The following is a 27,368-nucleotide window of genomic DNA, read 5'->3' as shown; positions in this document are numbered from 1 at the left end:
TGTAAAATTTGTTTTACAAATTTTACAAATTTTAGCTGATTTCATATAAAAACAAATTGCAAATATGTATTTATGGACTTTCACATCTTTAATTACCCAAACAAATCATATTTTTATCAATATTAATTAAATGTAATTTTCGAGAAATAAGAGGATATCTCTTTAGAAGACCTATATCAATATTGATAATTTTCTTCTACATATGTAAACAAATATATATGTATATGTAAATATATATACATAATACGTGTGTGTGTGTGTGTGTGTATTAGGATTTTTATTTTTTGTATTACAAATTTTTTTCTGTGGTATCCTTCAGAATAGTTTCTATCTACAAAAAAAAAATAATTCCTGCTAAATTTCAGCTCGATCAGACAACGGGAATGCTCTTAGTTCATTATTGTAATGAGTGTTAAAAAGATTGATGAAGTCGCTCCTATAACATAGCAAATATTTAATCACGCGTCTCCCATTTTTTATCCACGCGTCATTAAAAATAAGAATAAGGATTAAGGATAAATTCTGAAATAGAAAATTTCCAATTGATTAAGACACAATTCTTTCGTTTGTAACATTTTTTTGCTTCTTTATTTAACGTCTTTATTGTTGGGGAGAAAAAGCTGCGTCGATTGGTTTTCGTCGTTACAGCTATATTTCAACGAAACATTAATCGAACGAGTGACTAGGTGACGAGAAGCGCGAACCCTCGTCCTGATACTTTCTATTATTTACAAAAAGACGGAGAAAGAGAACAGAAACGGTTTGTCATACACTGTACAATCTAAGCTGTGTTTTAAAATTCACTGCTGAAAATGTATAGAATATGTAATGTAAACTGTAGATTTTCAGCGTTGGTAGTGAATTTTGGAACACAGCCTACTAGGTCTAATGCGTGTTCACGAAAATATTCTGTAACACGCGACCGATTTTCCTTTTCTTTTATTCTACACGAAGCAACTGAACCATACAATTAGTTATGTAAACAAAAAGGTATGATTCTACACAGAAATTTGATCGCTGAGTAAAAAAGCGCACCGGAAACCATTAATGCATTTAATACATTACCGCAGGCATAGTGTTGCAACTAATTTCGTGTGTTATATGACCTACGGCTACGCTTCAGTACTCTGATTCTGTAACTCTTAACGAGTTACAGTTTGATATCGTTGCGTAGGATTTTCAATGTATAATCTTTGCGTGACAATATAATGGTATTGAAACTATCGTTAAAGAGTTACAGAATCGAAGCACTGAATTCGTTTTCGAATATAATAATAAAAATTAATATTTTATTTAAGTTTGAATACTTTACGCACACAATTTCACAATAACACGTCATCATGTGATAAATATTTTTACTTTAATTTGATATTATTAATAATTGATACCAGAATTGGAATCGAAATATATTGTACATTTTCTATTTGAATTGACATGCATAAGTGAAAAATTTAATTACCTGTTTGCGCTTCGCATAAACAGTCAAATTTTATCCTTTTAAGATACCATCTTTTTTTTTCAATATGCTTAACAAATTGGTCATTGGATTGTCATAAAATTACTTACATAAATAATACATCAAAGTAATATTTCGTCGTATAAAAAAATTAACTTTTTTATTTTTTTTCCCCGAATATGATATTCGATATAATATTCAAAGAATTGAAACTGCGAGTCAATAAAACATCTCATTAAATCTGTTGCAAGAAATATTGCCGGTTACGCCCTTAAAAATAACTCTAAAAATCGACGGATTACCCGTTATTTTATTTACATTCTACAATACTATTTTGAGGATTACGATCCTCTAGATTTTCGGTCACTCGTGAAGTACTGCCAATTTTCGTAGGAATCATACAGCGAGAAAATAAATATCTAATATCTACGCCAGTGGAAATTACCCGATATTTTTTGAAAATAATAAAAATACTAAAAATATAATCTATTATGTATAAAGTAATGAAAAAAAAAAACAATCAAATAATTATTATTAAATGCGAAATTGTTCCTTAATTAAAATTGTATAAATAATTTCTAAATTTATTCACTTCATAAACAATTTCTATAGCAATAGAAACAATTAATTGTTTAATCACAATTCTTATCTTTGGTAAAAACAAAATTTTGTGCTTAAATATGTCTAAAGTTTAATCATTTTAACTAAATCTGCAGACCTTCTCCAATGACCGAATGTCATCTCCGTCGATTTCTTAACTAATCTTCTTAAATTAATTAATCACTGACGCGAGAATCTCCTTTCATGGCGTCACTATGCCGCTTAACTTTTTGACTGATAATTAATCCAAATACAATCGATATATTTATAAGTAAAATTATTAGATTATTGAACAATTCTTATTATTTGTCAATAAAAGATACTATTTTATTTCAACTACTAATTTATTTCAATATTTCTCAAGAATAATTCATAATTTAAAAATTTTTAAATGTATTAAATATTATCACATAAATATTATTGAGTTCAATATAGAAATAATTGTTTATCATAAGTAGCTTTCAAAATTTTCTTTAAGAATGCGATGACATTCAAACAATCATAATACTTTATAATACTTTATTCGTCGAATAAGTATTAAATAGCAGTCAAAGGGTCAACGCAAGCGCACAAGTGAAATATCACGTCAGCGTTACAATAAAGCGGACTCAATATGAGCCGTCGTAATAGTTGAATAATTTTAAATTGATCTATTTTATTATTTCGAGGCGCCGCATTCCGTTTTGACGGCGGGAGGCTCTTCAGATTTTCGAATCCTAGAACCTCCTTTAGACCCCTGAGGATTTTTAGGAACACGAAAGTCCATTCGTTGATTAAATCATACATCCCGCGGACTTTTGTCCAGAGATCGCTACATTTTATTTACACAGTTTGACGTCGGCGGCCTCGAAATCAACTACGAGAGCGAAATAGCAAGCGATCGACTTCATTCGTACAAGATGAATCTAGGGAGATGTCTAAGAAAAAAATTCACGTATGTGTATAAAGTCAAAATGGATCATGTTTGTTTCATCCGTGAGGTTCACTTTAAATACGAAATCATATTCAAAGACTTTTTAAATATTTGATCTATTTTAGCTTTGAACGATGCTTTATATACCTATAGTTGGACAAAGTACGGACCATTGCCAGTTTCGTTGTGCTGCTGAAGAACGTGATACAATGCACGATGATCAGCAGCTGCAAATCTTCCTATTCAGTACACAATTAATTTGCACTTCAGTAGGAAAATATATAAGCTGATTTTCTTTTTTAATAAATAATAAATTTAGTTTTATAGTTAAATTTCTCCTCGAGATTGCGATTTCAAATTCGCCGAAGCTGTAAAAATTGAGATTTGATTGTGATTAACTAAAAGATAAAGAATCGGATTTTTACGGAATCCCGAAAATTAGACGAACGATCGATCGCATGCCGCTTGTATCTTTTATAAGTCCAGTCGACGCACTAATGCTAATTAACTATTCGAAATACGACGATTTGTCGGCTTTTAATTGCGCAGAAGCTACGAGGTAACTCGCTTTGTCGCACCCATGTTCGCACCCATCGCGATTTCTTTGCGGTATCAGTCTCATAAGAAGGCGCTTGTGGAATAAAAGAAGGCACTTCGTTGCATCCTCTTCAGGCACACTTTTTGATATGTCGACTATTGGCCAGATCAGTTCCTGTATCTATGCCTATTCCTTCCCCGAAATTTCTTCTGTCTCTTTAGATTTTGGTCTTATACGCTTCCCAAACTTTTTTGTCCATCTTTATGTCCGTTCCTTTTATGTTTCCATTATTTAGCTTTGTTAACTCTCTTTACGTTTTCCCTAATTCCTCTTTTCATTTCAATCTCTTTCACATTTCTCCTTGATTTCTTGACTAGAGCCTCTTCTTGCTTTTACCAATACTCATCGTGTTTTTATTGATAATTTTCAGATTTCTCTTCGGGGTTTTCAGGCTTCCGGACAGGCTTTTGGCCGTCAATAGACGTAAATAGTTTTCAGCTGATCCTTCAGCTCGGGGGGAATGGCACAGGTATCTGTTTCTGCTTTACGCTTCACTAATCGACGCCAGCGTCCACCAATGTTCTTGCGGAAGCCCTTCGCAAACCCAGGCCGGTCCGACGGCAAAGCGTGTACGAGGGTATCCTGTAAAATCAGAGAGACTATTTTATACATTCACCATTAAAACGGAAAATAACTCTGGCGGAAAAAATTTTTATAAAAAAATACAGAAAAACTACATAGATTGAGACAAGATCTTAGAAATTCTTAATTTTTCGTAGATGTTCGTAATGGGACGTAGAGTGGCATTGTTTGACGTCGAAGGATTTCTAGATTTTTTAGAAAAACAATGCTGCTCTACATCCCACTATAAATATATATGAAAAATTAATAATTTCCAAGATCTTGTCTCAACTTATGTAATTTTTCATAAATCTTTTCCGCCAGGGAAACCAATAAGTATATTATGTCGCGTATTATTTGCATTGTCTAAAATTATTGTTACAAAGGTATGTCGTATTATTTATATTGTAGGTTTAAAATAAACATGATAAAATAACGAGTTGGAAAACAATATCATTATTAAAATCTGAAATATTTTAACTAGATAGAGATATACTTTTTCGCCAATTTCGAACTTTTCATATCGACACATTATATGACACATTGAATCAGATTCTATCCAAGCAAAGTACTTCATTTCGAAGTTGACCAAAAGGAGTGGAATTTCATTAGATATTTATTCGCATTTCTGAAACGCGATTTGCTTATAATTTTTTCGCGATTGTTCTAATAATGGCTTAAACATATTAAATGATATTTTATTTACAAAGGTCATACAAGCTTTGCCGCTTAAGGTTAGCAAATTTGCATTATTGGTTAGAATCGCGACGACTCCAACATCCTGCCAATCTCGCAGACGGAAGAATGGTATTTCGTGAACCTCGACAACTACACCCTATTCGGGACCAGGCTGGTAAGCGGCGGTAGATAGACGCCCACCGGCGATGCTAAATTTAGTGCCAGACCGGAGAAGCAAGCTGCACCCATTTCGCCGATGTATTTATACATACATTCTGCGGCTTTATTATATCTCACGTGATAATTTTATCGCTAAACTATAGTCAAAGGTTAATCGTCGTGACATTATAAAAATTGTTCATTCATTGTTATTGAATTTATTATTAATTAAACGTGAATACACACAACACTTTTCATTTTACATTCGATATCATGTTAATATAATAGAAGTACACATTTCTTCATTCAATGGTGATTAGAGAAACTAAAAATATTACGCCATCGGTTCAAACTTATCGAATAATTGGTGTAAAATTATTAAAAGCGACGATTATTTCAAGCGTTTCTATCTAAAGCCGTCTTCTAATTATACCCTTCTGAATAAAAAGTTAATTTTCCTAATTATATCAATCCACGGGCTTCCCCTTCACAAGATCGATAAATTATATGCGACCTAATGATGCGACCTAATTGTGATGAGGACAAACTTCTTAATAAAAAAAAAATCTTTAATGTTCTGTCATACTTTTCATATGTAACGTTGACGAGGTCAAATGAATTATAAAAAAAAAATGTTATTGCATTCGTCGCGATCGAATCGACTTCACGTTAGGTTGAGTAAAAGGCGCATCGCGACTACAACCAATCAGCGATTGCCGTTTGAACGGCGGGAATAATCGATCGTCCGCAAAGTAGCGTGAAACCGCGATGGCCGCGGGTCACTGTCCCGACTATCGATTGACGGGTTTCTTATTTTTTCCGAGTCTTATGGAGGGTGTACAAAAAAAGATAAATCAAACAGCTGGTAGTTCTAGTTTATCGATTTTTTTTTGAGTAATTTTTTCGCTCAAACTTATGCAATTGTAGAAACATAATAGCAGAATTTCAATTTTATTTAATGTTAACAAAAGGTATTTCAATTCTATAAAAATAAAACTGTGATTTTAGAGAAAATTAAGATTTGTGTTTGTTTAGATATGTTAAAAAATGTTGAATAAGTCTCTTTCAATTAATTTCAAGATAAATAGTTTACTCTTTAATTCAAAGCATAATGAAGTCTTTAATATACGGAGGATTAAAGTATGAGCCGATATGTCATCCATCATTGAGGAGGAAAAAGAGAAAATGAGTCGTAAGGTTTACTGTCATTCTTTTTTCTTGTAAGAAAAATTACCCCTATAGAATAGAGGTTGGGTCTACATCCGCTTTCTACAACGAGGATCTTTTTTTCGGGTGTTCAGGCCGATATACGCGCGTCCTCGAGTCGTTGGACAACGTAGCAGGGATAAACCAGTAAAATCTAGTCATACTGGCTCCACCGGTTAGTCGGTTAGCCATTGCGATAGTTAGAGCGACTAACAGATCGCGAGGAGCGATTAAGAATAAACTTTATGCTATTGACTTTAGCTAATTGTACTTTACGGGGTAAGGTGACTTGGAAAAATATTTGGATAAATTCTTTTCCGTATTATTGTCATCATGGACAGATATATGAAAGATCTGATAGAAATAATTTTAGCGTAATATTTTGATTATACTTTTGTAAATCTCTCACAAAATTTCTCGGATACAATCGATTCTGCTACAATTGTGTCAAAATTGAAATCGATATTGTTTCATTATTATGAATAAATATATATTATATAGGTATTTTTATGTGCTTAATTTATGTGCTTTAATTTATATAAAATTTGAATTCAAAATATTTTGGCCTGGACGAAGAATAAGGACCTACTAGAACTTCGTATCCCTCTAATTGTTTAGAAACAAACTAGCACTTTGAGTCATCATTTTATTATTTAATAAAGATAAAAAATTGGGAAAAAGATTGTTGCGATATATTGAAATCTTTTTAAATGACGGTTCTTCAATACTGAGCAGAAACAAAAGTTGAGAAGCCAGTCAAGTCAAGACAAGCCAGTAGTGTGTAAAATACAAAATGTACGTACAAGAAGGTGTGTACCAACCTGATCGTTGTACAACGGCGGCATGTGGGGGGGAGGGTACGGGGGCGGGAATTGCCACGCGAACGGATCGACTGGATTGGCGGACGGCGTCACCGTCATCGCGAATACATGCTCATCGCAAACGCCGTTGCCGAGGTCGGTCGACATGGTGGTCGTGGACATCTGCGTGCAGCAACCGTCTGGTGCCCCGAGCGTCGCCGGTGCCCCGAGCGTCGCAAGCGACGTCGCTGTCTGTACCACCGCTTCGGGGTGCACCGCTACCGGGTCTACGCTCGAATGATGCTCCTCGCGCTTTCGCAGCTTGCTGCGAACAAGGCGAATCGCAATCATAGTTCCGTTGCTCCCAACCATCTTCCTGCACTTTTGGTACAGCCTCACGAGCTTGCTTGTCTTCGCGACCGCGTTCCTGGAACCCGGCAGCTCGTTGGAATTCTTTGAGCTCTCCAGGGTACACGAGTTCCCGAAGCTCAGAGGAACCTAACAAGTCTAACAAAATTTCGAAGTCAAGAAGAAATTTCCGCAAGATCGCGATCCATCCAGAATTTATACGGATTTATATCTGAGAGATTCTAGCTAGGTTTCGAAAACGAGAGCTTTTGATTATTCCGAACTCTGAAATTCTGAGAACTCCAAAGTTACGCAAGCCGACACGGTTCTGTGGAGTGCGGTGACGTATGTTCCATTCGAATTGTCAAGGATTCCAAGTGTAGGATTTCCTTCGAGTGACTTGGGAATTCTAAAATATGAGGAAAAAAAATGGACATAGATTCTTTCCTCTCTCAGTCTATATCTCTTTCTCTCTTGCGCGCTTTTTATATTACACGGCGCGTGGAGCCGTCGTCAAATCAGCTGTCTCTCTTCGCATCTAAGAGACGATTTCTCTCTGTGTTTCTCTTTATTTTCCTTAACGTGGTCGTTACCCATCAGTTGACTCGGAATTTTTAAACCGATACTCTTGTATTCATGTTGTCTTTACAGTGGAGATAAATGCGGACAAAGTCTGTCTGTCTGTCTGTCGTCTCTCTCTCTCTCTCTCTCTCTCTCTCTCTCGCTCTCGCTCTTTTTCACCAACGCTTCTCTTGTTCTTCCCGTTAGAGTTTTAAGAATACATCGACCTTCTTTCTAGGTTACTCTCCGTCTCCATCGCACACACAATCCTTATTTCCACCTTGCTCTGTCAAACGAATTTCTCTGTCTAACGCACTCCAATGCTCTCTCTCTCTTTCTCTTTCTCTCTCTTTATCGACTTGTGCCTCACTCGCAGCCTAAGGATATCACCATTTACACTTGCGCGATATTCGCACTGACTAGCTTCGTGAATCCTTGGCCACTCGATTATCAAAAGGACTTTTTTTCGTATCTCTTTTTATTTTTCTTATTACGCGCACGTGGACGTGAATTCGAACGAAGGAACGGCGCACGGCGTCGGTACCTCACTGCCGAAAGGCCGCAGCCGATATAACTCCTCTACAACTACCTCTGACCGTTCATCGTTCGCAAACTAGCGCGCATCTGAATCGGCGAACGATGTGTGACCGTCTCTTATACCGCTCTGTGACGTCACGAGCGAGCACGGCTGCGATTGGCACGCGTCGCGCACGACGACCAATAGGCACCGCGGCGAAATTCAAACGGTATACGGCGCCCGCCTGCTCGCCGCGTCGCCGCAACTGCGCTCATCGTCACAGTTGTCGCGCCGGAAGGCCGACCAGGCGGACTTACGTCTATATATCACGTAATCGTGACATGTAACCAACGACGACGACACGACGCGACAGCGGCGACCGTTGGCGACCATGGCCTCTCGTTTCGTTTCTACACGTTTCTTTCGTTTTTTTTTTCTTTACTCAGTTTCTCTTATACCCACGTGTATTACCACGATGTATTGCGATGATTAACAGAAACTTATTTATATAATCATCCTGAATTCTGAGTATTCTAAGGGGAATTTACTACAGGTAATTTACAGTTGATGCAGATCGTCTTTTTTCATTTTCATGACTGTTCTCGCGATACATTTGACGCGTATGATATACATATATGCAATCTGCTAATTTTATATTATTTAAAAATTTGCGATATATTAACACGATTTTTAAATGTGCGATCATCGATTTGTAAATTTGAACAGAATTTTATTTATTAAATATTTCTACAAACTAATTTAATGCCTTATTTTCAATGAATGAATGAAATGAAATTGGATTATAAAGATTAAATTAATATTACTTTTAAAGTGAAATTTTGTCGTACAAATTTACACATTTATTATTTTATACAGTTAGTAAAATGAAAAAGAAATGTATAAATTTTTTAATTTCAATGCATAACACATAATTTAATTAAATTAATTTTAATTGAAATATATTACAATCCACATTCAATGAATTTAATATCGAGTAAAAAAAAATTATTAAAACAACAAAAGAAAATTAAAGGTTTATAAACAAAAAAATTAAGGATATATATTCAATATATAGTTTAGTAATACAATTTTCCGGTAAAAAATATTTCATACACTAAATATGTAACATACATAAACATTCATAAACATGTACAAAATATATCCATACATATTCATACATCCTTCTTTCTTTTGTAAAATTATTTTTTGGTATAATAGAAATAACAATAGTGACGTGAAAAACATAAAAAAATAAAGGAATAATTTTCGCATTGTATGTTTTAGAAAAAAATAAGTTTGAAAAAAATGTAAAAAATTGCTTATTATACACAATTATAATTTTACATACAATTACACATAAGTAATTTTTATACATTTTTTCAAACTTGATTTTTTCTAAAATAAATAGTGTGAAAAGTACCTTTTAAATTATTTTTAATGTTTTTACATTACTATTATTATTTCTATTATACTAAAAAGTATAATAATTTTACAAAAAAAAAAGATATATGAACATATGTATAGACATATTTTATAAAATTATATATGTTTATGAATATTTATGTATGTTTATACATATTTATACATATTCATGCATGAAAAATTTTTTAGAAACAGAACGTTTCGGCTTACTTAGTCATCATCAGCCATCATATGTATTAGTTCATATTCAATATCTCGAAGAAAATATATGAGTCAAGTTAATTTAAAATCATACGAAACACAATTATATTGTCTGTTTATATTTGTTACAAACACATCATGTTATGTCGAAAGTTCATTATCATATGATAATTGGCAGAATCAATGTAGTAAAATTTTTTCTGTCAAATAGTGTCGATATCGTAGAATAAATAGATAAGTAATTATTAATAATGCGTAAAAGATTTTGTCTTGAAACTCTGATATGTTGGCGAGATATAAGAGCGACATGTCGGGAATTATTAAATTAATAAATAAAATTGATTCGCAATCGATCATCAATATTAAAAGATATTATTAGAATTTTATTAATTCAGATAGAACGAAATCAAATCGAATAAAATGCATTAAATTTAAACAAATAAGAAACAAAGCAATTGCGAAGGCAAAGAGAGAGAGAGAGAGAGAGAGAGAGAGAGAGAGAGAGGAGAGGAGAGGGAGGAGGGTTCGTCCTGAATCGTGAAAATCGTTTATTAGATCGCGATAGAAAATAATAATAATAGAGACTGCTGTGTCCGCGATTATGTAACAGTGGCTGTGAGGACGACTTTAATTATTACTTCTATGATATAGAGCTCGTCTGTGCAACACTTATTCTAACCTAACAATAATAGCAAGATCCTCATCTGTAAATCATAAGCAATTGTTTAAGTCTTTATTATCAGAATTTCTTGAGTCAAGTTATGTTGGACAGAACAGGATGAAAAAGAGCAAAACAAAATTAAAAAAATGACTTAATGTGTTAAACTCGTGCATGAAATTTGATCCATTGAATTAAACGAAATAAAATCAAATAAACAAAAGGTAATATAAGAAAAAGGCTCAAATAATTTATAAAATTAAAATAATGAATGTAGAACTACGAGCCAAGCAAGATCTGATGCTATATTATTAAAAAATAAACAGGAAGTTTATTAAAATATACATTTTAACTTCAATTGAATCATTCTCAGTATTAAAACAATAACGTAATTTAAAATTCGAATGGAATTAACTAATCATCTTAATTATAAGGACAATAAATTATACAAACATATAACTAATTATATAATATATAATATATAATAATTATATAATATATAAGAACAATAAATTACAAAAACATATTAACTGAATTCATCGCTATGAATGTGATATAAATTTCAAATACATTATTAAATCGTATGAACATAAAGAATTAAGTCCACTTTAGACGATCCATTTATTTGCATCAGAATGTAAAATAATATTTTATTTATAATTTTACGTGCGATAAAATATGAAGAATAATTGAATAATAAAGTATTGAATCGGAACAAAAGTTTGTAGAACTTGTACAAACTTTAAAATTTAAACAGCTACAACTTTTTTTTAAAAATGAACAAAATTTAAATTTAAAAAAGGGGTTTTACAATTTCTATTTTTGAAAGGTCCAACATCTTTTGAGTTTCTTTGAGTTTCGTAATTTTTAAATAAGGAAAACTATGAATTGGATAAAATGGAAAATTTTCTTCTCATTTTGTAGGCTGTCACGTGACTAAAAAACTTGTAAACATTTTCAATTGTCCTACTCCAAAAGCTTAACGTTCCCTACAAAATCGTTTTTTAAAAATGTTCCTAAAATTTTTTTATATCGCGTATTAAATAAAAGGAGCGTTTTGATTTTTATTGCTTACAATTCTGTTAAAAATTATCGTATTGCAATTAAAAAAACAGATTCTTAAAGCTAAAATTTTACTTTATCAAATGATATAACTGTTAAATATTTTTTATTCGATGCAATATATAAAGTATACATATATTAAAATACACACATACGTAATAATAAACAACAAAGTTAATAAATAAAAATCATAAATCAAAATTTTGTTGAATAAAGTCAGACGCAAATTAATAAAATAAGCTTAAAAGAAGGCAAAAAAGGAGATTGATTCTTAACCTTTGAAGATAAAACCGGATTAAATAAAACAGACAAGAAACCCGAAGAAGATCTATTAGATATATGTACAGGGTAACAGAATATAACTAAAATAAGATAACAAATTTCGGATTGAACTCCCACATCAAACATGGAAAGAAATTCATATTTCATATTACAATCCGACGTGTCCAGTGATGGGAGATACTTCGACCGTTTATTACAATTAAAAATTGAAAATAAAGAATATTAAATAATAGTAAATATTACTTTTTTATTTCTCTCTTAATAAATATGTTGAGCTATATCTCACAATCAGTAAAAGTAAATTTGCGGGCATACGTTCATATGAACTTTTCTTTATGCTTGGTGTGGGAAACTCAGTCCTGAAGTTTGTTTATATCTTAATATCTTGATTAATATCTATATACGCATAATCTTGGCAGTTCTTTACTTATTTTGAAATCTATTCTCGTACATGACAGTGCCGATAAGAGATTCTTAGAGCAAGCTTATTCAAAACGATTTTTCAAGATGTGGATTTGAGAATCTGTTGTTATATATATATAAAATTGATTATCGGCATCTATCACTTATATACAGGTACGATAAAACAGATGAATCATGCGATCTCGGATTTAGCGCAAACAATGATATCACAGAAAGAGAAACATTAAATCTCTCGTAAAGAAAATCTAGATTTCTTAGAATATTTTATTGTTGGTGTTGTTACTTCTGCTTCATAACAGACATCATATTTATAAGTAACAAATCATAGATCATTCAATTCATGAATTGTCAAAACGAAGAGAGTCTATCAAAACTATTATACAATAGAGTATATCAAAATAGCGAAAATGATAAGAAGAGGTTGCGATATGAAATCAGATATCATTTACCATTATTAATGTTGTAAGAGAAGGGAAAAATCCAGGAAAAACCGAGAACGAAAAAAACGTTCTTTCCTATGCCTTGAGGAAAAGAAACCATAATAGGAAATTGCTCTATTCGATGTTGCAAAAAGCATTGCAAGAATTATTTTGTTTGATGTTGCATTGCTTCATTTACAATTTACGTTATATCTACAATATCGATTGCCTTATCTAAAGTAAATAAAATTGAATGAAAAGTTTATGTACTGATTCTAGTTATTAATTTCTTACCTTGCATATTTTCACCTTCATAAAAATTTTTATTATTATTTTAATTATTATTATCTATACCTTATATCTCTTTTTAACTGCTTTTAAATGCTTAATGTATTTTGTTTTTATGCTTAGCTTTAAAAATGCTAAAAAATTTTAATGGTATTTTGATATTTCTATAAATTACTTATAATTTTGTTATTTTGTAATTGAATGTCTTTAAAAAAATTTATAATAGAAGGATTTTATATTTTGTGTTGTAAAACAGATTAGAGCAAAATAAATGTCGAATATTATAAAAAAATATTTTTTCTCAGGTTTTTTCTTAGGAAAATCCTGGGAAGATACAGGGTGGGCCATCTATTGGTACGTTTTTAAAAATGCGATCAAATGAGCATACATTGATATTTTTTATTAATTTTTTTTTTGTTGTGAAGCTAAAAGTATCCGCGTCAAGAATGAAAAACGATTTCGTTCATGTGGCTCCCTCTACTGGCCTTACAGTATGCCATTCGATCACCCCAATTATTAATGACATTTTGGACTACCTCGGCGCCAATTTCACTCAAAACAGTCGTAATATAATGTCATCCACTAACATCCCTTTCTCACGAACTTTCCTCACCAATTTGCGTATAGCTCCTTCGGTGGGTGCTCTATCACGACCCATATTTCTTTTCAAAATTCGTACAGTTTCGGCGACACAGCACTGACTTTGAAAATAAGTTTTTAAAATTTCAAAACGCTCTTCAAGAGAAAACATGTTGTTTCGTGCCGCGGACGGTATGACTAATAAACTGTCAAAATTTCGGGTCTGTAGCTCGTTCGGTGTTGCCATACGACGAAATTCAAAAACGTACCAATAGATGGCCCACCCTGTAGGTACTTTTCCAGCGATTTAAATTTTCTGAATTTTCTGGAAAGATAATAACATTAAACATTATTTGCCTAAATTAACAATATAAATATTAACAGATATTTTAATTTTATATTTTCGTGTTATTTATTTAGCTGTTCAACTTATTTTTTCAATGATAAATGTAACTCTTATATTAATCTTTATTTTAAAACAAAAGAAAAAAACGTTCTTTGCGTGAAAATTCTCATTAAAATACGTCCTCGAGCTTTTAACGTCGCGTCGGCGAGAATAGAAGCATCTCGAGTTTCAGGCAATTGTCCAAGACATACGATTAAGTGTAAAAAAAATCAATAAAATAAAAAAAGAGAAACTATTTGTGATTATTTAAGTTTAGTAAATTTAATGTATAATTGTTCGCATAATTTCCATCGATCAAGAGAAAATAAATGTGATAAAATACATGCTGCACCTTATAATAAAAAATTCCTTTTAATAAAAATTCTGGGAACTCATCTTTTTTTCGTAACTTTTTCAGAATTGAGTAAGTTAACTTTTTTTTTTAACTAAATTAAGTTAAGTTAACAGCCTTAAAATTCAATTTAGTTAAAACACTTGTTATACTTGATTCAAAGAAAAATTTTTAACAATTTCATTTTTCGCGAAACTATAGATAGGGTAGAACTTTTTCGTCCATTTCTCACGATAATATTTATGTTTCTGAAGAGCACATGTTGATCATCATTTATCCTTGTTTAACATTCAGTAAATAACAAGGATAAATGATGCATCATGCGCATCATGCGTAAAACGGAATACATCCAATAGAGTAGAGCGGGGCTATTCCGTCAGTTTCAATTTTAAAATAATAAATTTACGGAAAATTGCGGAAAACGATAACAAACAATATCTCTCTTTGCAGTGACGTGCTTATTATAATTACACTATACAATCATGATTGCTCCCTGACAGCATAAGCACAACCTTTAAATAATCAATGCAAATGTGCTGTTCAGAAACGGAACGCAGCATATATCTAAACATTAGAATTATGTTTTTTTTTAAATTTTCGTTCCTTTTGTTATACCTTAAAAAAAATCATAAATAGGAAAAAGCCATGAATCGATGTAGAATGCTACTAAAAGTTTTATCATAAAGTTCATTGGATAAACTATATTTTAGTTATTGTGACTGCTGTTTTCAAAAATAATTTGTTTTAAAAAAAAGTGTATTTAAATCTTGGGATACAAATTTTGTAATTTGCTTACAATTATATAGATATTAGTCTACACTAACTTCGTTTTTGTGATTTTAGATTAGTGCAAAATACAAAAAATTGTTTATTAAACAATTTTTTTAAAATTAAATATATAATCCCTAACATACTTCAATTGAGATAAAATTCTTTTTTAAGAAGAGAGTTGTCTGAAGAAAAGCTACAATGTCGTTCTGATATAGCAGACAAGAGAGCGTCTCGTCGGTGTCTCGTGATGACGATGTTCTGGGAAAGAACCTCCAAAAGAAAAATGCGAACGCTTCACGATCATTACCTTTACGTTTATTTCCGTTCGGCACACGCCAAATATATGTGTATATACAGAATGTCCCGAAAGTTTTTGCCAATCGCTTTTGTATAGATAGAGCGGACTATACTGAGTTGAAAAGTTCTTTACTATTTTGCAATTTTCGCAATAGTTAACAAGATATTAATTACTAAAAATTGCGAAAAATTGATCTTGAATAATTTTTTATTCAAATACTATCAACTTTATAGAAAAGCTGCAAGAAACAAACATCATTTTCTTCTCATAAAACTCTGAGAACTTTTTCAGAATTTTTTCAGAATTTTTTAATACCGTATTTTCTCATGTTGGTAAAAATAAGAAAATACAATACTAAAAAGTTGAAAAATTCCGAAAAAATTCTTAGAGTTCTATGAGAATAAAATAAATGATTTGTATCTCTTGCAGTTTTTCTGTAAAGTAGTATTTGAGTAAAAAATTATTCAAGACCAATATTTGACAATTTTTAGTAATTAATATTAACTATTAACTATTGCAAAATGATAGAGGACTTTTCGACTCAGTATAGTCCGCTCTATCTACATAAAAGCGATTGGCAAAAACTTTCGGGATACCCTGTATATATATATATATATATATATATATATATATATGTGTATGTGTATATATACACACACACACACACACACACACACACACACACACACACACACACACACACCATATGTTTGGCGCGTGCCAAACAGAAATAAAGGTAAAGGTAACGATCGTGAACCGTTTGCCAACCGCTCTATCTACACAAAAGCGATCGGCAAAAACCTTCGAGACACCCTATATATATATATATATATATATATATATATACACAGAGTGTCTCGAAAGTTTTATATATGTATATATATAAACACGTACAAAAAAACAAAAATAAATATTATGAAAGAAGGTAAAACGAAGAATCGAAATAAAAAAACAAGAATTCGATGCAGAGAGCAATCGTTTATCCATCTGTCCTCCATTGCGTGGCATTAGCTCATCAGGACATGTAGAAAACAGCACGTGTATATATTATATATATATGTGTGTATATATATATATATATAAAATATATATACGTGCTGTTTTCTACATATCCTGAATAAATGGTTGCTCTCTGTATCGAATTCTTGTTTTTTTACTTCGATTCTTCGTATCTACCTTCTTTCATATTACATAATATTTATTCCTGTTTTTTGTACATGTTTTTTATATTACCATAAGAAAACGCATCTATTCATTATTTTAAAAACTGTAAAAAGATAAACGAATAACGAATCTGCATATTTTCAAGAATATAATAAATCAAAATATGAAGATTGTATTATTAAATATATTAAGTGAGCAAATGTGTTTATTAATCTGACATATTTGCGAATAAGCGTAAACAATTTTAGGATTTTAATATTCTAATGAATTAATTTTTTTTTTCTAATTTTAGTTCCAGATAATTAGATTAATCTACAAATTGATAAAATGAACAAATTAATAATATATATCTTCAGTAATTTCGATAATATTCCTCTGTTACAATTTATACATATAGTATGCAAGAGTAATGGATTATTACCTTACTGATTGTTTATTGCTTATATATCTTTATAAATATATTGTAAATTATGTAAATTGATTTAGATTGCCATTGTTTTTGTCAAGAGGATTTTCGAGAAATTTTTATTGTTAAGTTTCTTTATAATTTTTAAATTTAAGATAGATATATCATTTACAAACGTTGTAGTTAATCGACATTGCTATTAAGTGGAGAGAAAAAGAGAGAGAGAGAAAGAGAGGGGGGGCCAGAGAGAGGGGTTGAAGAGACATTTGACTTTAATTAATGATTTTTAACGCATAATTCGTCGATGCGAGATCTAGTGGCCGCAATTATTGTGTGCTAGTCACGCGAAATTATTCCATGCTATTTTTTGTTTAACTCGTATTTTTCCGACTACGTTTGAGTACTGTGCTGCATTTAACGTCACTCACAAGGCTGTACCATCACGCTTACGCTAATGTGAATTACTTAATTAACACTATTAATAGCTTAACCTATAATAAACTAAAAAACAGGCTGCTGATAAGCTGAAACACACAGTTGTTGATAAGATTGTTTAAGTTGTTGATATAAATTAATTTCACAGAAAAAAAATGAAGGAGATGGTTTGTGATAATATTTTAAATTAGTATAACACTAAAAAAAAACCGGGAAATTATTGGCCAATCCAATATTTTATTTGCAATAAAAAAAATATTCTTATATTTGAAGATATTCCAGAATTAATGATTTTATTCTGTATTGATCATTATTTTAATATATGTATAAAATATGTATGTATGAAATATTTTTTTGAGTCAGTTACGAAAGATATGAAAATAAAACAAAACGATCAAGATAAGATATTAAAAATCATGAATTTTATGCAGAATTCATATCAGAGTAGCCTGAAAATGAATTTTAATAATCATTAACAGATGGATAAGGCTGTTATGAGATGTTGATAATAATGTCAACAACGGAAGACAGAATATAATGAAGTGGCATTTACCTGATCGTTACGGCGAGCAAGACGATCAAGACGCCTACCAGAACCATAGCGATCAACACTCCACCTATCATGTAGATACTACCGGTAGGCGGATCTGCAACAAAGAAACATTGTCTCATCATTTTGTTCTTATTCAAGAGAAAAATGAATCTTTCTTTTATCAATCCATTCAAATTCAACATTCGGAGTGTTCAGGGTTAAGGACATTTAAGAATCTAAGGATCTTCGTGTTTAAAGTTTCATTGCATTTAAAATTTTAAGGAGATCTAAACATATCTTCATTAAAAATATCCAAGTTTTTTCATCAAAATAATTGAATTGTCCTTTCAAAAAGTAATAGACAGAAAATTTTTATCACTTTAATCAAATAACAAAATTCGATCACATTATTTCCAAATAATATCAGATCTCTAAGTCAATTTTTATACAAAACTAAATGAAATTGTACTGTCAAAAAGATCTTATTTACTTTCATCATAGAGCTCCATTTTAGGGATTCGCTTTTAAAGAATCATTTTAGTAGATTATCAAAATTCAAGCATTTGATATCCACTCAAAGAGCTTAATATCTACGGTCATTTAAGAATCTAGTTTAAAATAATAGTCACAAGCTGGTATTAATTTAATATAAGAAGAAATGTAAGTTGTCTGCAAATCGTGGGATTATTCTATGAAATCTGGATAGATTGAAAGAGGTTGGCAAAGACGAGGAGTGAACCGATTCGAAGCAAACTCGTTCGGTTGAGGAGGACGGTCTCCCGATGAAGGCCAAGTCACATTTTTCCCCGACTTCTCTCACAGTCGCGAAAGAAGAGAAGAACCCGTCGTCCTTTCAAGTTCAATGCCACCTTTGTGAGTTCGACTCGGGGTAAAAGGGATTACATGAAAAGGGAGTCGCTATGGAGCGCTATGCACATCTCCCGCTTTGTGAGATTCCCCAAATCGTTTTCTATCGTAACCGAATCTTATAGATTCGTTCTCTGATTGGACCGCCTTCTAGACAAAACGTGCACAACTCGCGTGACTAATACGTAGAAGCAGTACCCACAAACACGAAATTCGTTTTATTTATGCAGCAAAACGAAAATACTTCTTAGGAAACGAAAGAAGCTTATATTCCAATAGAAATGTACTATTTATTTTGAAAATATGAGATTTTCAGCGAATAAGAAGATTCTTTGAAACAAACAGACGTGTTTTTCTTATCCTATAGTAAGTATCCTATAGTCCGTAAAATGTCCTATTTCTTCTTAGACTAAAATAAAATCATGCAGACTAAATCAGTATGTCCAATGAGTTGTGTGCTGCGTAGGATGATTTTTTAAGTACCTTATGTACGTGATGGGAGCACACGTGTTTGGTGAATCAGCGTAATATTCTGATCGTCACGGCGGAATACTTCAAGTCTCGTCCGTGAATAGTTTGGAACCTGTCCAATTTGTCGCAAACAGCCCACAGGTTGCCGTCAGCTGATGCCGTTGGCAGATTTCGAGCTTTGCTTTTTTGGCCTCGGAAATAATCGTCACAACATTTCAGGAAATTCAAACAGCCTCTCTCATTGCGGAGAATTGACTTTAAGGATATTTTATCAACTTTAATCAGATAAGATCGTCACAGCATATCAATATAATTGCTTGATCTTGGCGGATAATATCGGATAATGGCGGAAAATTCAAATGTTCCGAAGATTAACTCTCAATGCGACTTGCTTGTTTAACTATTTGAATGACATAATAAATAGAAGAGTGAAGTAAAATTTACCTTAGTTTTTTTAGAAAAAGAGATCCATATTATATACGTTCTCGTATATCTGTGCACTATTATATATTACATAATTATAATATACAGGGTGTCGCATTTGAAGCTTCGGACGCAATTTCCCAACTATTCGTTATTGTAAACAATGTTTCAAGTAAAACTTACTGGCGCTGCGCGTTCATTTGGCGCGAGACACTACTGTGTCATTTGATATCAAACTATTCGTTATTCCAAATAATGTTTTAAATAAAACTTATTTTATTTCAAGGGAGACATCTTTTGATGGGAGGGATGGGGGGGGGGGAGTCACAGATTCTCTTTAGGTGGATATGCCTCTAAGATTTCAAGGTGACCTTAATTTTCAATGAAACTAAACTATGTACGTTTTTTACATAATTCTTTTAAATATTCTACACATAAAAGTATTAAGGTACAGATACCAAAAAATCAACATATAGTTTAACAGATATTTTATACTTTATTCTGGCTTGATTTTATACTTTACTATTTTATACTTTATTCATATTGATCCTAAAGTCGTTTGTTTTACCGACTTTAAACGCAATAATTTTTGTATAACAATTACTTCTTTCCTCTTTTATAGATTCGAAAATTCTTTCCCAGATTAAAGTATACGCATTAATACGTGTCTGTGAAGTAGAGATTATGCTGAGAACGTAAAAAAATTTCAAAATTGAGATCTTTACCATTTCTTAGTCCAATATGACATTCTAGAGTCGTCACAACATCATGACAACATTTGCTTCATATAAAAGCTGTGCAATCTGTATTTATGAAATGGTAGTCCACAGATTAGTATCTTGCACGAAAAAACAACGTCGAGTTCTTAGAATTAGACTTAAACGTCTAATTAAAACGTTATTGTTATACGAAAATTTATGTGTATGTGTGCGTGAGATATTGCTGTACTACATACTAAATATTCCGTATGTAATGATGCGTTAGTGACACATAAATCGTCTATGTATAAGTCCTGCTTATACTGTGACTAATCGTCTTTTGGATCTTCTTAAATCTCTCGTAAGCTATTAATTTTTTGATAATCGTATCTTAATACTTTTATAATCAGAATACTAAGATGAATCAATTGGTGTAAAAAAATATATAGTTGCTTTTAAAAAATATATAGGTAAAATGATTTTTTTAAAAAAGCAACTATGTGTTTTCTTTACACCAATTGATTCATTTCATTAGTCTGTTCATAAAAATATTAAAGTATGATTATCAAAAAATTAATAGTTCACGAGATATTTAATATTTTATGTCAATATGTGTCAGAATAAGTGTAAATAAAATGTAGTAAAATGTAGCAAAATATCTCGTATTAATTATAGTGCATTAAATAGTCATGTGTGTATTATATGTGTGTATAAAAATTATAATACTTGACTCACGATAAATAGTGAAAATAGGAAAAAATTACGTTACATAAGGATTTATATTATTAATATGTAACGATACTCGTTAATAATGTAGAAGCCTTCCTGCGCAAGGACAACGCATTAAATATTTTAATAACTAAAGCGCACGATACTAATGAATGAAACTGACCTTGCGAAATGTGTGTCTTTTATCTTAAAATTGTTCCAGTTTTCAAGAGATGATTTCAAATTTTTATATGTTATAAGGATTAATATAGGATGATTCACTTAAATCGACCATCTAAAACGTCTCGCTTATTTTTGATGATATAAAAAAGTGGAACATTTCAAATAAAAATGGAACGGTTTCGAAGGGGACGTATTTTGGTCATGTTGTTTTTCTAGGTTGAGGCGCCAAAAAGATATCAAGGTCACCTCCATTTTTTAAATGGAATTGAATAATTTTTTTTACACAATATGATTCCTCTTAATTATTCCTCATAAAAGTATTAAGGTAGAGATACAAAAAAATAACCAATAGTTCATGAGATCTCTTATACTTTATTCTGGCATATATTGATTAAAATGTTAAATAACTCATAAACTATTAATTTTTTAATAATCGTACCTTAATACTTTTATGAACAGAATAATGAGATGAATCAGTTGATGTACAAAAAATACATATTTGCTTATTTTAAAAATTATTCATTTTGCAGCCATATTTTTTAAAGCAACTATATGTTTTCTTTACACCAATTCAGTTTCAGTTTCATTTGAAACATTTTTTTATATCATCAAAAATAAGCGAGATATTTTAGATGGTCGATTTAAGTAGACCACCCTGTATACATGCATAGACATATATCATGTGCGATTGTGTTTGTGTCAGAGTGTGTATTATGTATTAGGTACCGCGGAAAGTGTCGTTTTTTCCCCTATAAATATCTCTTGAAAAACCGACACAAACTTTCCACAGTACTAATAATATTACATAGGAACTGGGAAATTACACTTCATATAAGATTATTTTTTTCTTAGTAACATATTAATAAGAATGTTATATCTCTTTATTAATAATAGTAATACAATAATGATAACACATTACATTTTTTTGTAATGGTAATGAATATAATCTAGTAATGAATATAATATGAATTTTGTAATGGTAATGAATATATTTTATTTTGTACACATGCAATATATTAGGTGTTGGAATTAATTCGTAGCGTTTTTTAATGAAAGAATGTTATTTATTTCACATGAGCATTAAAAAATACATTAATGAAAGTACTTCCCATCACTTGTAAAACGCTACGAATTAATTCCAACACCTAATATAATATATAGAACGTGCATAAGCGAGTAAATAAAAGAAGAGACTTGACCATGTTGCGATTAACCATTATAATTTTTTATTTGCGCCGTGGAACTTTGCAAATTTCGTAAAAAATTTTGAGATTTGATACATCATTTATGTAACTCCATAAAATATGAGAAAAACCGTTTTCTAAAATACTGATCTGAAAAGTAGAGATTTCCAACTGTAAAATATTTTTTTAAACATTTTAATATTTGGATTTTTTACAAAGTATGTAAGTTTCTTCTATCTTATTTGCCTATATTTATAGAGTGGAACAGGTGATTCTTTAATGTATTGAATAGTGTGTATATATATTTTACACACATACACACACACACGCGCGCGCGCGCGCGCGCGTTAATATCAAATTCTATCTGTAATCTTTTAATTCTAATTTTACAATATTAAACAAATTTGAAATTTGAATGATTTTTCCTACGTTTAGAAAAAGTGCCAAGAGTAGAAAACAGAAAGAAAAGGAGTAGGAAAAAAAATGCTTTGTGGGATTCACAGCGATTTTGCTATTGGCCATTCACTTTACCATTTCTCGATGTAGGACACGGTCGCCTGAATCACGTCATGATATTAAAGACGAAGAAATTTATTCGCATGTCGATGTATCAGTTCCATGTTAGTGTCATCGTCAGCATCTTGATAAAGTCGTCAGCGAATATAATATAGACCCATACAAATATAGTGAATATAATATAGACCCATACAAATACAGTCACGAATTTTAATATAATACACTGCTCAAAAAAATTATAGTATTGAAAAATTTTGGGCTAATCTTAACGGATGATGTCATGAACTTCAGAAAAACTTCGTAAATACAAGATTTATAAAGTACCATATTAATTTATATTAAAATTATATTACATTATGTTATATTATATTATATTATATTACATTATATTACATTAAATATTATATTATATATTATATTATATTAAATATTTTATTATATTAAAATATAGTATAAACTGGTGAAGATATAGCGTCTTAAAATATAGATTTCAAACTTTAATTTAAAAAAAAATAACGTTATCCTATGATAATCTTTCACAAAGTTTGTCAGTCAAAGTTGATCAATTTTTGCATAAAATTTTTCTATGCCATAATTATTTGAGCAGTATATAATATATAGCAGTTTATACTATATTTTAATATAATAAAATATTTAATATAATATAATATATAATATCATATTTAATATAATATAATATAATATAATATAACATAATCTAATATAATTTTAATATAAATTAATATGGTACTTTATAAATCTTGTATTTATGAAGTTTCTCTGAAGTTTATGACATTATTTGTCAAAGCTTTAAAAGAATATCTTTTTAAATATCTTTATTTCACGTTCTAAACATCGTTATATGTATCTATATAAAAAAGATACAGTAAATATATCTCGATGACCTTGATATATATTATCAAGATTATGGCTCTGAGTAAAGCCGTAATTACACTACAGATTGCCGATTATAGGTATCAGTTGTCGGTTCTATTTTCGCTAATCGCGTTGCAACTAACTTGCACTCGCTGCATCATGATTGGCTAAAATATAACCGACAACCAACAACCGTAATCGGCAATCTGTAGTATGATTACGGCTAATTAATCATCTAACCTTTGACAAATTTTACTCGTCATTCGTTGTCCGACGATAGTTAAATAACTATCAACAAAAAGATTTTAAAAAACAATATCTTATTTCTCTGCTATATACAATGTTAAGAATTATCCTAAACTCTCCTCTTCTTGAATAATGACTTTCCACGAGATCTTCCTTACCTCTCCCCTGCTTAGGAGTGTTCAACTTCTCAGAGAAAGAAATCGAGAAATTTTATTTGTTAATAATTAAATCGCTTTAAAGACGAACGCCCCTAAACAGGAGAGGGGATGTGGGAGGAATCTCGCTTTGCGTGAAATGTCTCTTTTATTCCGTTTTGACATAAAAAAACAAACGTTATGTAAAATATACAGTAGACTGTCTGTAAAATATATAATGAAATATATTTAATGTTCAAAAATTACATTCTTTTTAAAAATTATTTTATTAATAACTTTTCATAATAAACAAACGACGGCTAAAACCTGTCGAAGGTCACAGATTATGACCTTGATAATATGTGTTAAAGTCAAGATCATTGAAGTGGAGTCCCCTGTTCGAGAGTTAATTAAACATATATGTATACACGTGCCAAAATTAATTTTATGCAGTAATATTATATCACAAAATTGACTCTTTTTGAATACAATCGAAATACACTTCGAAATACAGTCGTTTTTAAAGTTTTCTGAGCGCTGGGTATGATTTCGTTTCCTGAATTACTTTATAATATTATTAGTTTAAAAAAATTGTGGTTAAAGTTGCAAAAAAGTTATTTCAGTAGTACATATTCTAATTACGTATATATTATACGTGTTGAAACAATTTTATTGTAATTAAAATTAAGTATGTTGTTAGAACCTTAAGTTCCTAAAAAGAATTTGTTATGTTAATTATAATTAAAAAGATATTTATAATTAATATAAGATTTATTGTAGGTTCAAGATTGACTTACATAGCCATTAAAGACCAAATATTTTGTAATTATTAACATTAATGACATATATAAATTACATCAACTTTGACGTAATAAGTTCTATATTAATTACATACACAAATATTTTTTTTAATTATAATGGATGCAATAAATTCTTCAAAGCTTGGAAATCTTACAAAGATATTTAATGTTAATTGCAATAAATCACACATCGTAGTTATAATGCCATTAAAATATTTCTTTTCTGTAACTTTTATCGCAATTTTTTCAAAATTATGATATAATAAAACAATGTGGTACAATATAATAGAACGCAGAATTGCCTAAAAAACTATGTAAAAGAATTACTTTTGTCTTTATATATCTTTTTTAATTAAAAGTAGTGTCATTCAAGACTTAAATGTATGTTAAACAATACGTTTAAAAAATAAGTAATATTTAAATAAGCATTAAATTAAATATCTTCGGACTTTCGCTCAGTTGAATATCATTTAACTAATATTAGTAATCGATTTATAATAATTATAATATGTGGGGTCGTTCTGAGCCGGTTTCTGACTGAGTGTTGCGGTAACGTAAATCACCGCAACGTGATTCGAACGTGACAGGGTACTCACTCAGCTTACGCAATCCGGCTGCGCAAACGACTGTTTTTTTTCCATGATTCTACTACACGCGCCGTCAGGATTGACGATAATGACGCGCGAAGAGAATCGGGGAAATGCCATTCTCGACGTCATCCTCATCGCCGTTTGTCATATTCTGCAAAATTTACATGACGTCATTATTTTCGTGAAACTTTGCGGACGAAATAGGAGAATACATTAGGAACATTTAATGTAAGATCTTGAAACTGAAATTTTCCGATTTTTCAACCGTTTCGTCAAGTCACTGTCCGCGCGATTTATGAACTTCGATTCTATATCCAGCAGCTTAACTCTATTTATAATAGTATGATCGAGACGTTGCATTATTTCGTTAAAAACAGCAGCACTGTTCTATCGTGGATAAGGCGCTTGTCGAGCGATAAAATAGCTTAATAGTATAAATAACTTAATAAGCCGGCGATAATAAGACGGTAATACCGTACGAAGTAAATGACTTCCAGGCAGGGTTGTTTTGTTTAAAACTTTTTTTTTAAACAAATGTTTTAAACATCAGATTAAATTAAACATGCTATTTTTTAAAACAATTTAAAACAAATGTTTAAAAAATGTGTTTTTAATACTATTTAGTAGAAGAGAAGATAATACTTCAATTACATTTTACACGATAATTTGGTTTACTTGCTTAATAATGAAGATTTAAGTTTATTTAAAATTTGATAATTACATTCATTAAAATGTTGTTGAATCAATTCTGGACTCAAAATTATGAAATATTTATTAATTAGTATTAATAAAAATATTGCATAATAGCAAATTGAAGAAAAACATGGATGGTAATGTAGCCTTCCATAAAAATAGTCTTAAAAAGTCTTAGTTTTGTTTAGGAAACAGTAATTTGATTATAAAATTAAAGTAGAGTGTAATACAGAATATATGCATGTATACAAATGTATATAATACATATATATATATATATATATATATATATACATATAACTTTATGTATACAGGGTATTTGGAAAATAATGATAAATCTTTCGCATAGAGGCAGAATAAACTAAACTGAGAAGAAAAGTCTTCTATTATTTTGCAATTTTCGCAATAATTAACAAGATATTAATTGCTAAAAATTCCCGAAAATTAGTTTTCAATAATTTTTTTTTTTTTATTCGAATACTACCAACGTTACAGAAAAACTGCAAGACAAAAATTGTTAATTTTCTTCTCATAGAGCTCTAAGAATTTTTTGAGAATTTTTTCAAAATTTTTTAATACGATATTTTCTTATGTTGATAAAAATAAGAAAATGCAGTACTAAAAAGTTGATAAAAAATTCTGAAAAAATTCTCAAAAAAGAGTTCTATGAGAAGAAAATGTACAATTTTTGTCTTTTGCAGTTTTTCTATAAAGTTGATAGTATTTGAATAAAAATGATTAAAGACTAATTTTCGGCAATTTTTATCAATTAATATCTTGTTAACTATTGCGAAAATTGCAAAATGGTAGAGAACTTTTCTTCTTAGTTTAGTTCATTCTGCCCCTATGCGAAAGATTTATTTTCCAAAAACTCTGTATGTAAGCAGCTCGGCAGTCTATAAAAA

The 27,368-nt window shown here is 30.6% G+C and overlaps 2 protein-coding genes across 26 annotated transcripts in view; one reads left to right on the top strand and one right to left on the bottom strand.

Annotated features, from left to right (window-relative positions):
- ash2 (set1/Ash2 histone methyltransferase complex subunit ASH2) overlaps positions 1–27,368 on the top strand; it is an 80,100-nt gene that overhangs the window by 24,844 nt on the left and 27,888 nt on the right. For 2 of the 3 annotated variants that reach the window (XR_015547413.1, XR_015547410.1), the window contains exon 13: positions 3,938–4,564. The exons of the other annotated variant lie outside the window; for it this stretch is intronic. The gene's annotated coding sequence lies outside the window, so the exon portion shown is untranslated. Of the gene's footprint in view, positions 1–3,937; positions 4,565–27,368 lie in introns of those variants that run through there. 3 annotated transcript variants of the gene reach the window in all.
- LOC105147059 (uncharacterized) overlaps positions 558–27,368 on the bottom strand; it is a 124,202-nt gene continuing 97,391 nt past the window's right edge. For all 23 annotated transcript variants that reach the window (XM_087413415.1, XM_087413414.1, XM_011057788.2 and 20 more), the window contains 3 exons: positions 18,096–18,189; positions 6,993–7,296; positions 558–4,149 (listed from right to left, as the gene is read on the bottom strand). In XM_087413415.1, coding sequence (XP_087269541.1) covers positions 3,982–4,149; positions 6,993–7,296; positions 18,096–18,189 — 566 coding nt within the window. In that variant the 3' untranslated portion in view covers positions 558–3,981. The remainder of the gene's footprint in view (positions 4,150–6,992; positions 7,297–18,095; positions 18,190–27,368) is intronic.

This window comes from Acromyrmex echinatior, chromosome 14 (genome assembly GCF_024713525.1).
Source record: "Acromyrmex echinatior isolate Ae372 chromosome 14, ASM2471352v2, whole genome shotgun sequence".
NCBI lineage: Eukaryota > Metazoa > Arthropoda > Insecta > Hymenoptera > Formicidae > Acromyrmex > Acromyrmex echinatior.
This window is presented reverse-complemented; position numbering and strand designations above follow the sequence as displayed.